Below are 12,890 nucleotides of genomic sequence, written 5' to 3' on the forward strand. Positions count from 1 at the left end.
TCATTTTTTTCTTGTTATTTATTGTCTTACACAGGTGATCTCTCATCTGTATATTTATTTAACATGGCAAACATTATATCTTGATATAATATTAAAAGCGAGAGAAAGAAAAAGATTAATTTCGTTTAATGTAAATCATAAACAAAATGTTTAATTTAAGTTTTTAAATATATTTACAAATATATTTATAATATTTAGAGTTCCTGTAAATTATATATATTATTTCATATAATACCACCGTTGTATAATAAATGCAGTAATTGCGTAAACAATATATCTGAGTCTATTATTACGTGCAATTAGAAATAATTGATCATAGCTAAATTGCACATTAATTCTTGTACGTGCGAAATAGTAATAAATCTGAGGTTAGCCGAGCAGCTAGGAGTAAATTGCCATTATATCGATCCAAAATACAGAGGTAAATCCTAAAGAGTGAAAAGAATGGATTATATAAATTACTATATTGAACGGTTCTAATTAGAGCTCGTATTCCAGATATAATTCATAGTATTTTTTCATAATTATTAAAGTTATGGCTAAAACTACCAAATTTGAAACTTCAATAAATCTTGTAATTATTACAATGTACAAACACAAACAAATAAATGTCACAATTTATTTAAGTCAATGTTATCAGAACTAGAATATTTTCAAATAATGTAATTAGCAAGTGTCCGAAACTTGATGTATTTAATGATTTAATGTATCAGTGAATAGGGTATCTGGTAATTCGGATTATTGTGAAAAAATTAGTTAATAAAATATTCTTAAAAATATTTACAATATTTATCTATAGAAATTGTCAAAATCATTTTTATATACTTTAATTTGCAGTTGATGCATTATTTGGTGCATTTATAATACGAAAATTGCCGGTATATATGTATATGTGTGTTTCCTTATCAATTTAATAAAAAAAAATATTTGACAGTTTAATCTAATAATTTAATCTGCAGAAAATAGAATTTTTCTAATTACGCTAGTAACAATAATTTATCGATTCGCGGAAAAGTCGCAGCTGGGTAAGTAATATCGTGGCACAAATAGACTGGAATAATTCAATGAGGTCGTTATACTTTAATACCTCTTGCGAAATATCGAAAAATTCGCTGAATTCTTATAAAGTGCGCCGCAAAAAAAAAACGTGGTTAAAGTCATCATTAAAGTAACAATCTTTATTGTCCAGCGAAACTATAAATTTAACTTTCATCGGAAGTGGAATATCTCCAGCAAACTGCATATTACGTGATAGAAACGAAAGATCAAACTCGTTTTATCGTTGTTCAATAGTTGATTGATAGCGAAACACGTACCCCCTAACATCAACCTTTTTCTTCCTTATAAATTTTTTTGCAAAATAATTTCTTATATCATAATAATTTCACTATAATACAAATGTAAATACGACAATCTTCTCTAGTTTAATATAACAATACATAGAGTATAAAAAAAATAAACATACACCATCATTAATAAAAATATTAAAAAGATTAATTTTTTTATTATTATTAACACAAGAAAAAACAAAGATTTGAAGAAAGATCAGTCAAGGCTAAAATCACAAGAGTGTCCTGTGTTTTATAAGAATATATCTATTAATCTTTCTCTCTTTTCTCGTCGCGTTGTTTCATTTATGCGTCGCGATAAAGTTTTGAAAGCTTTTCCTACCGAAGATCTGAAGGATCGTATAATCATATGCACGAACAGTGTCGTAATATCATCGCCGTCCAGTGCTGTTCGCAATGCAATAACCGCGATTACGCATTACCTGACTATGAGCATTTCCTCGATACAGGATCGCGTTTATGCATCGCTACTGGTGCAACGTAAAAGTGCATCGACTTTCGCGCGCGGTCTACCTACTTATCTAGCTACTTTTGCCGGTCGCCTCACGTGAATGCGATTTTCCCGTATGCGAGGCTTTTTGTTCTCCTCGTCTGGGGATATAAACGCGAGGGAAATTGCGCCGTCACGATTCAGTTTCCCGTAACGTTAACTACTTTGCCGTGTAATGTTGCACTTGGCGATGAAAATAGCGCGGTTGAAAATTATACCGCGATGCGTGCGCGATGATATGCAGATTGATACGTTTCTGCAAGTTGCGAAACAATGGAAAAGATTGCCTTAAATTTATTTGAAAAAATTTAATTAAGAAAGTATCACTCTTCTTTTGCGTAATTAAATTATAAAAACTCTAGTGCGATAAAAATTAAAAAGAGAGAGGTATATATGTTCTCATAATGAATTATCCAGCAAAGAATCGATCGATAAAGACCTAGGAAGAGAAAGGAAGAGAAAATTGAATTAGTTAATACAATATAGAGAAATGGCGCACTCTCTTTCTAATCAAATAACATAAGATTCGATGTATATGTGTAGTGCGGCAAATCATATCATGTAATATATATTATTATACGTTGTAATATATATTATTATAATTCAATTTCCGTCTCTTTCACTTTCTTCCTCTCCCCTCCATCCTTCTCTCTTTTTCTTTCTTTTTTATTATTTACGTTTTACGTAATCATATAAAATCTCTCATATAGCGCATATAATGGCATTATGCAATATATTCAAGAATATATTCTTTCGTTTTTGTACTGTACAAAAATGGAGCAACGTGAAATTATAGATCAATAAGACAGACAGCAGATTAATGCTTGTTAAGTAACGAAATATGGAAAGAAACAGCTTGAGATTTTTATGATAATTTGTATATACGAATTCCGTTTCAAATTAAAGAAAACAACTTGCATCCTGTCGAGAGTTAGGCTTTGCTATAAGGCGTATCTCCTGAGTCTGGATTTGCGACATCATAATAATTTTAGGTGCAATAACGTATATAAAAAAGTTTCCGCGAGAAGTGTTTCTCAACTAACGTTCTCAGCTGGAAAGTGATGACCGTTTCTATTATCGCATACGCGTTGAAAGAGTAATTAAAATCGTATACGAAATAACATAAATTTATTTTATATTTTTACGTGATCGTTTAAAGTTTATTCCTACACGATGTTGTTCAATACGAACTGTTACATGCACGAATAAACTATAAAAATTGTTTTTATTACGAATGTTTATATTTTAGTGCGTAATCAGGCGAGAGATCAAATAATTTCACGGTCTAAATAACCGCAAAAGAACACATTTACGAAATTGTTATCTACTGAATTATTAATCAGGCACAACTCACACGTCGGAATTTTCTCTTATCCCGAAATAAAGACAGTGAATGTTGTCTCCATACATCATAGAATTTACACAAAGACAATCTAATTAAAATTAAGATTATTTATCTAATTAAAATTAAATAATGTATTAAATCAAGCAAACTGGCAGTAAACTCATCATATTTAAAATTATACGAGCATATATTTTTTCATTAAAACATTTCATTTGGCTCTCGTTTCAATTCTTTCTGATTCCGCACACAATTGCTTTTGAATTTGATTATTATCTTATAAAATATTGTAATATTGCTCAATTAATTGTATAATTAATTGCTGTAATTAATTCTATAATTAATTTAATATTTACCTTTAACTCTCGTCTGCGAATTTATTACTCTGCTTTTATTTATTCACGATAGTCAGACTAAAATAATTACAAAGGATTATATTTTTCATTGGATATATGTCATGCAAATATCCGGTGACCTAATTGGATCTTTCATCCGAAAGATTTTCTTGGAACGCCAGAGATATCATTTTAGAAATCAGCAAGTTCCAAGTAAGTTTAATACCTCGTAATCGCTTAAATAACACTCACAGAAGAAAATCGAGCGCGACTGTTCGCTTTATAAGATAATTATAGTTAATCCATCTGATAATTGTTATTCTCGGCTTTCTGTCATTGCAGAAACAAAGCAACAAGTATTATGCAGTCCGAACATGTCGCTTATTTTTGCCGATAAATATCAAAAGCAGGTAAAATACGAAAGTCTTTGAGAATTCTATTTCGAAAAAGCAAACTACTAACAAGAGATTTTCTCCAGATAAGATTTGTAAATTATACGTTTTCAAATGAAAGTATGTATTGTGTAACGATTAAATAAATATATGCTATCATGATTTATTTATCATCGATCGACTGACAACGCGCAACTTGTGTGCAAAATTGTTTTAGTGTTCATTCAATGAACAATAATTATAAATTAAATTTGTAATATAATATATTTCGTATATAATATTTCTTTGTAACACACTAATCTAGCAAAACTGAGAGGATCGTATTTACTTTAGAAGAGGCGATCATATATTACACTCAATCTCTTGTGCAAGCGTCTTGGTCGGAGAATAGTCTTAATAATCCAATAATTTATGTAATTTTATTTTGTTTTCTTTAGTTGTAGATCAATCTTTTTTCTTAATAATTTGAATTTCTGTATGCAGCTTACCATGAATGGGTTGCCCGTGGACATCATTCTGAAAAAAAAAAAGCATAAACTACATTAGGCGCAACAACATAGTGTAAAAATTCTGTAATTAAAATTCCTGAATGGAGACATGCAACATAAGACTGGGAATGAAATGCTATTTTCAAATAGTTAATGGAATCTTCGAAAAAGCTTTATTTTGTAATGTAATTAAGAAAATTAATATTTCTTTTTTTGTATAACGTTCATTAAATTCATTAAACGACCTTCTCTTCAGGGAGATTAACTTTTCAGAAATCTTTCGACTCTGAAGAAAACAGTTATATTCAACACAATGCAAAATACGAATAATACAAGCTAGCTGCCTACAGCTAAATTTAATTATGATTATTACAAGATAAAATTTTGTATGACAATTATATTTATGTTGTATTCAATTCTATAAATTAATATATTTGTCGTACAGCTAAAGACAACTTAATTACGCTAAATGGCAAGATATTAGGAACAGTTAATGGATTAGCAATTGCAGCAAAACTAGTCGTTAACTAAGACAAAACGTGCGACATGAATTTGGAGTGTGACGGAATTTAGCAAAATTAATCTAGAAATGACTGCTGTGAAATGACTGTGAGCATTCAATAGTTTAATATCCAAAATATTGATTTAATTAACGAGAATGTGGCAAGATAAAATTGTTCATGTTAAAATTAATGAAAGATATCGTTAAAGAATAACTAAACGATTTTATTTACGAAAATTATAATAGCGAAAAGTTATAGCTGGAAACATTTCTGTGGATTATAATTATGAATGTAGATTAAATAAGTAACAATAAATAAATATTAATTAAATAATCCTTCTATAGTATGTGTATGATTTTGAAAAAAAGATTTATGCAATATATGACTTTAAACTATATCTGTACTTCTATATTTTATTTAAATACAGATTATGTTTATGCTAACAGAGAAAATTTAGGGAGAAAGGGAGGAAACATCTATATAATAAAATAAACATTTCCTGAGCTAAGAAGTTCTAGAATTTGTAGCGTTCTTTATTATTTTACCATTATTATTCACTATCATATTTTTGAAAAATATATATTTCCAGAAATACACTTATTAATATTAAAATAATTTAATTAACATTTAAACTAACCAGGCTGAGAATCATGTTTTGTATCGTCTTCTACTAATTTGGTAGATTCAGTAATTTCAGAAGTAATTTTTTCTGAATTTTCTGACGCTTTCTGTGCATCACTCGTATCATCTGTATTATCTTGATGGGAAGAAATACTTTCATCTTGCACTGACATTTCTTTTATGTTAGAGTCACTGTCAATAGTTTCAGAAGGATTATCTTGTGTTGTATTACTATTACTGTTAGTGCTAATATTTGCATTCATTGTACGCTTTAAAGCTAAATATTCCTCTACTGATCCTGTTGGAATTTTTTCAGATGTAGTAGCTGTATCAGTTGAGGATTGTGAAGACAAATTCAAATTTGGTGATTTACTCAATTTAGATAATCTTTGACGTTCTCTCAATCGTTTCCGAATTTCAGATTGTATCTTCGATTCTTTTATTACATTCTGAACATCGTCAGTTTGATAATAACGCGATGCCCAAGTTTCCGTTGAATCTGATTTTGGCAAAATTGTTTCAGGTGCAGATTGTTTATGTTCCGGAACAATAACTTCATCTTGACTCTTATCGTCATCACAATTCTCTATATCCATAACATCACAATAATCATCTAAATCATCTAAGTCAATTACTTCATCCAAGTCCGCCAATTTTTCTTCTTCAATTCTACTTTCCTTTGATATTTCTTTTTTTGATATGTCTTCTTTTGTGTTACTCTTTTCTTCCATGCTATCTATATTTTCGTCAGAAAGGCTTAATTGTTCTGTAGTATTGTCTGTAGTATCGTCCTTTAAATCATTTGATTGTTCTATAATTTCGGCAGTATTAATTTTTTTTGCATTTGAAGTGTTTTCACTGGTAGAAGAAGTAAGCTGTGATTTTGAATGTGACTTTTTCTTCGATTTTTTACGTCTTTCTGCAACATTATCTGCAGAAATTGATATTGACAATGTATTGTTCTTTATATCTACATTTCTGTCAGGCATTATTTTTCTTGTTTCGCTACTTAAATCGATTTTGTTTACAATATTTGTATTACTATAAGTAGAGTGTGTCCCTGTTGCTTGAGTTCCTAGAGTTTTGTTAGAATTCTTCGTGTTTTCATCGGAGTTGCTTACAGATTTTCCAGTTGCACGTTCATTTTTCGACTTTTGATTTACTCGTGTTTCATCATGAGTTCCCGCATCACTATCGCTAGACAATAATTCGACGACTGGGGTAGGTGGAATTACTAAAACAACATCTTCCTCTTCGCCTTTGGTACTTTGTTGAGCATTGATAATTTTTTCCAATTGCTTACGACACGTTTCTTTGGCCTGGTCATCCAGGCCTTGTGGCGTTCCAATGTTATTCTCTGTTGTCTGACTGTTACTTGTTTCCGATGGATTAGTGGATGGCATTATGTCCTCTTCTTTTCGTATCAAAGCTCTTATAGCGCGAGCTCGCATTTCTAATTCTAATAAATCTAACAAACTGTCTCCATCTTTTCCTTTATCTTTTTCATCCTCTTTTTTAATTTTAACGTTTTTAGTTTTATCACTATTTTCATCTTTAATACTACATTTTGCTTTAGAATTAGACTTATCTGTATTATTTTTCTTAATATGTGCTTTTCTTTTTATTTTATCTTTTTTTATCAACTTTCCCTGTTTGCCATTTTCCTTTTTAGATGTATCGTCATCTGTCAGCCATTCTTCTGTATCAGAAATAATTTCTAGCGAAGGTCCTATTGAGAGAAAGATATAATAAGAAGACATTATTTTTAAGGTTTAGTTAGTATATGTATACATTGTATATGTAATATATCTAACATGCACATACCTGAATTATCTGTTTCGCTTGTGTCTGAAGATTCCACCATAGGTTTGCCATTTAATTTTGATAATATTCGAGCTTTAGACATACCATTCAACTCATTTACACAATATTCTTCTAGTTCATTAAAATCTAAATGCTGTGTAAACAAAAAAAAATAACATTATATTTAAATATATATATCTATTTTTTATATAAAAACGATCAATTTATAGATATAACTACAACTTACTTTCAAAACTTGAGGCAGCATCATACGAATCTTTTCTGGCTTAACAGATTTGAAAAGTTGTCGAGCTAATTCCTTACGATTAGCTAAATAATTCTTAATTGGTTTTAAATCTCTTGTATCAATCTCTTCATCTGATGATAATGACGATGATGTACAAGAAGATAGACTACTGTGTTCCTAATAAAAAAGAATTATCTTTAAAACATTGTGTAATAAAAATTTCTTATCAAAAAAATCTTTACATAATTTAAAAAGTAAGATATTTAAAATATAATTATTAATGATTACCTCACTGCAGCGTATGTTGTTCCTCGTCTTGGACATATTTAATAGAAAATAATCCTTTCTCCAGCTGAATAATAATATTGACTAATATCAGAACAAATCAAATGAATGTAAAACTTTTCCTTTATACTTTTATCTGAAAAAAAGATTAATAGATCTTCATATTTTATTACAACAGTATATTTTTGCATTTATTCTGTTATATACATGAATTACATGCAGGAAGCTGTATAACAGTGTAATTTAATAAAAAAATAGTTAATTAAATATTTATTACTTACATTTTAGATTAGTATTATTATGCTGTATTGAAGTATATAACAAAAACTTGTTTACACACAATCATCCTTATTTACGATATACAAAAGGATGTAATATTTGATTTATCATACAAACACAATAGGTTATATCGTGCAAAAATTATTAAAACACTTTTTATCCTATTTCCTTTTCTTTCTGATATAGTCTAGAAAATCATTCGTAAACATACACGTTCATTCATTACACTCGTGCACTTTTATTCACAAATGAATAAAGATTTTCTGAGCCTGAAATGTTGTGCAGGTGTCGTTGGTTGCTTCGATGCTCATGTTACGTTATAACCTGTATTTTTGACAACTGTTTGTCAACAAGATGACATTAATCGAATATAATTGCTGAACGTCTAAAATTGCAGTAAGTACTACTGTATTAATGAAATAAAAGTATTTCATGGATAAATATCATGTCAGACGTCAGATCTTTAATCTAAGGATTTATCTTTGACACAGGCATTTTGACAGATAATCATTGATCTCTCTGAAAGATCAATCATCTGTGAGATTTATACATATCGTTACGTGCAGAATATTTATGGAAATTTTGGTACTATGCTGAATAAGTGTAATATATGATTACTCGCTATCTGTCATACAAAAACGTCAATTTAAACTTTGTGTGATACTATATAAATTACGGAAGAAAAATGTTGAACCGCTTTAAATCAGTATTAATGAGTGCTGTGGGCGCAAGCGAGCTAGGCCTACAGTACCCGAATCATTCGGATAATGATATGACAGATTATATTAATTCTAATTATGTTATGGAAGTAGAAAATAAACCTTATAGCCGTCCAAGTTTTTTAGGCTTGACAGCTGAAGAGACACAGGTATTTCGCGTATTTTAAATATAATAGATATTAATACACTTGTACTGATACTTGATATTTGTCAAAACTATATACAAAATATTTATTTTATATAGGTGAGTGCAGATCACAGAGTAAGGCCTATAATAGTTCCAAGAGATCTTAGTCGTTTGCCATGGTGCGCTGGCTATGCAGAATGTATAAATGCTGGAAAGAGTACTTGGAATGAGGATCAAGCTTCTGCGACACGTGGAGATTTAAAATTGTCAGATGTTAATGTTACACTGCCTTATGTCATGTTTTCAATGTTTGATGGCCATGCAGGGTATCAAGTTGCGCTTACAGCGAGATTACAGCTACATAGAATAATTCTTGTATGTATAATCTTCTAGAAAATTTGATTGTCAGATATTGTTATAAAAAATTTACTAATAATTTGAAAATAGGAAAGGTTACTAGCTATACCAGCTAATATGCTACTGAATGAAGATGAAAACGAGCTGATAAAGGGCAGGGACCTAGTTACGGGTGCTATAGAATTAGCATATAGACAAATGGATCAAATGGTAGAGATGCAGGCTCAAAATGGCGGTGGTGGTTGTACAGCTATTACAATTCTATTTCTTAATGGAAGGCTATATGCAGCAGGAGCTGGTGATTCCAGGTTGTATTATAATTTATAGATGATAAGTTGTGATATATAAAACTAAATATTTATGTAAATGTTTCTATGTTATTAGGGCTGTGTTAGTTTTGGGAGAGGAACAACGTGCTGTCACCAGAGATCATACTCCAGATTCTGAATCAAATCGTGTCAGAGCTTTAGGTTTTTTAAGAAGCAATGAGTTGCTCAAAGGTCATTTCACTCCATTGGAGTTTAGAAAAAGACCATTACAAAAAGAATTAGGATCTATGGTTTTGTATCGAGAGCCTTTCATGACAGGTTGGGCATATAAAACCTTAACGCATCCAGACTTAAAATTACCGCTCATTTCAGGACATGGAAAAAGAGTACATTATTATTAATATTAATTTACAATTCTGTAAATCAAAGTAATTTTGTTTATATTAATGAGAAATCGTTTGTAATATTTAGAGCAGAGTAATGGGAACAATAGGTGTGACGAGAGGTTTTGGAGATCACGGTTTAAAAGCAGCGAACACTGGTGTTAATATCAAACCATTTCTGTCATCACAACCTGAAGTACAGTCTCTGGACTTGGACAGTTGTAATCTTACTGAAAGAGATTGCATTATTGTCGCCACGGACGGACTCTGGGATGTAGTATCAGACAAAACAGCGGCAGCAATACTTAGAAAGACACTTGCACCTGATACACCATCATTAGAATATAGGTAATTTATAACTAAATTTTATTATTTATAATTATTATAACTAAACATTAACTACGATAAAGTACGATACAAATACTTCGATTTATAGATTGACAATGGGTGCTCAAGAATTAGTGCAAGCGGCGAGAGGTCGCTTAATCGGCAGAGTGTGGATGGGAAAACCCGAGAATCCTAACGAAGCAGATGAGAAATCTTCACCTATAGCATCGGTAGATGATATTAGCGTGTTAGTAGTACCTTTATATCCTTATTTGTGTGAACATAAACAGTGGCTAAAAACAACACAGCAAGAACGAAAATATGCGGATTCCCTAACGACAATATGCTTTGATTATCCTAGATCAACTGATAATCCCGCATAATGAATCATGATTATTCAATTAGATCTGATTTTATTTGGTTTGCAAAGTGAAATAAGGAGACTATGTTATTATCTAATGTGCAGCTAACGAATTACATTTATTCGCATTACTACAATGACTCATTATAAATTCGTGATTGCTTATTTAGTCTTAGAATAATCAGAAATATTTACGTGCACGAGTGCCGCATATATATATTTCATAGTTCTCTTCTTGAAATATTAAATTGTTGCATACTGCCACTTTATGTATTATAACTATAACAGGCTATGTTCTTATTAGTTAAACAAACATTCCATTATGATACCTGATATTTTTCATTATGTGAAATATTTACAATATTTCGAAACGTTTGGTACACGAGCGTATATAAGCACCAATTTCTAGACTGTCATTTATTATGTAATTAATATGTAGGGTATAGACAATGTAATATTAAGAAATATTGGGATATTTTTTATATTGCTTTTGAGGCAAATATGTTACCATTCGACATTTTGAGCGCTTTATGATGTCTTATCATTTGTTTTTATGTTAAAAATATTAATCCTATGGTTGCTCAAAATAGTGTATGTATACATATAAGATATATGTATCATATTTATCTGAGATTGAATTTTTTTATGAGAAAAACACGTACAATATTAAGTAAACAATAAATTGAAACTTTTCTGATTAATTTATAGTTGTTCATACTGATTGATTATAATGCATTTTGCTTATCAGTAATTTTATGAAAATAATTTTAGCATGGTGCAGCCATAGGGTTAACAAATAATTGTAAGTATAATATAAATGATTAATGTGTATGTGTGTGTAAGAAATTGTACATAAATTGAGAAAGAGCTATTACTATATCTTATTTGCAATATATAATTATGATAATAAGCAAATTTTATGAGATCATGTATTAGTCTATTTAGTTAACTCTTGTAGTTACATTAAATAAATATTGCAAATATATTACTCTTTTAGTGTTATATAAATATATATGTAGACTTTCTATAGTATATTCATTTTGAAAGGAATTTTTTTAATTGTTAGCTGTAATGTTTCGAGAAATATGTATCTCACACATTTCATTTATTTTAATTTACTTTCAGTATTTATTTAATGCAAAATTAATATGAAAAGTTTTGTTTAATCAACAGATTAAATTGAATTATGTACTTTATATCTTAAGTGTGAGATGGCATCACAGGTATTAAATTGGCGTTTTGTAGCAATGTTGCCACATTACACCAGCATACAGTGATAAAGTGTGAAAGAAGATAATGCATAATATATTTTTATTCATAGTTTTAAAAAAATAAAAAGCATTATATAAAATATTTACACATTTTATTTAAAAATTTAGATGCTATTTGACTATATTTTAAAACATTTATTTAGATTTAATTTCATTATTAAAATAAAAATAATATAACATTAAATTAAGAAATAATATAACACACATACAGAGATTATTAATAAGCAAATAAGCAAATTTCTTCAAAAATTTCAGCAATTTATAAGGAAAATAACATTAAAATCGATATAAGCGAAATATTCGGAATATTATAAGTGTCCTGAGCATATGCTTGTATTATAGTTGTTACTCGAATCTTATAATAAATAAATATTATAACTTTTAAATATGCAATTTCGACAAAACTTTTGCTAAGCCTTGGAAAAATTCGCAGATGCACGATTAATGCAACGGTTAATTTTTTGTGACAGTCTTAATAAAGCAAAAAGAAACAATTTCGCCAATAAAATCGTAATTAGTCTCGGTTGTGATTATCTCGAAATTATTTATAGAATCATTTATTGATCAATTCCACAAACTAAATAAATTATTATCAGCGAGACAGCATATACATATATTTAAAGATGAATCTCCATCCAGATATAAATCAAGTAAATAATTGAGTGATAACAGTATACTTCGTCGCACAATATTTTTTTAAATATCTTACAATGAGTTTTATACATTGCAATATGCATATATCTTTTTCATTTTGTTTAATCTAATCTCTAATCGAATATAAATAACACGCGCGAAGTAAAACTATATTATTTTTTTATAATAAAACATTAAAAATTGCGATGCATGCATACAAATTATTGTTGCAATGCATGCATAAAAATATATTAATTAGTTATGCAATGTATAAAATATTAGACTCTGCTGCTTCTTACTGACAAATAA

At 29.3% G+C, this 12,890-nt stretch overlaps 2 protein-coding genes across 2 annotated transcripts; one reads left to right on the plus strand and one right to left on the minus strand.

Moving 5' to 3' along the window:
• Positions 1 to 3,557: 3,557 nt before the first annotated feature.
• Positions 3,558 to 8,459, minus strand: LOC145937978 (uncharacterized). The gene is made up of 6 exons (XM_083041329.1): positions 8,137 to 8,459; positions 7,859 to 7,991; positions 7,571 to 7,747; positions 7,345 to 7,477; positions 5,537 to 7,249; positions 3,558 to 4,424 (listed from the first exon to the last, which is right to left on the minus strand). Exons 2-6 carry the CDS (start codon positions 7,892 to 7,894, stop codon positions 4,420 to 4,422), a joined length of 2,064 nt encoding a protein of 687 aa, XP_082897455.1. The 5' UTR covers positions 7,895 to 7,991; positions 8,137 to 8,459; the 3' UTR covers positions 3,558 to 4,419.
• On the plus strand, positions 8,396 to 11,565 carry LOC145937980 (protein phosphatase 1H). Its single transcript, XM_083041330.1, has 7 exons — positions 8,396 to 8,530; positions 8,626 to 9,002; positions 9,098 to 9,355; positions 9,428 to 9,645; positions 9,722 to 9,992; positions 10,078 to 10,337; positions 10,426 to 11,565. Exons 2-7 carry the CDS (start codon positions 8,820 to 8,822, stop codon positions 10,697 to 10,699), a joined length of 1,464 nt encoding a protein of 487 aa, XP_082897456.1. The 5' UTR covers positions 8,396 to 8,530; positions 8,626 to 8,819; the 3' UTR covers positions 10,700 to 11,565.
• The last annotated feature ends 1,325 nt before the right edge of the window (positions 11,566 to 12,890 follow it).

This window comes from Prenolepis imparis, unplaced genomic scaffold (assembly GCF_030444845.1).
Source record: "Prenolepis imparis isolate NDT839.2.m4 unplaced genomic scaffold, iyPreImpa1.0 SCAF_6, whole genome shotgun sequence".
NCBI classification, from domain to species: Eukaryota; Metazoa; Arthropoda; class Insecta; order Hymenoptera; family Formicidae; genus Prenolepis; species Prenolepis imparis.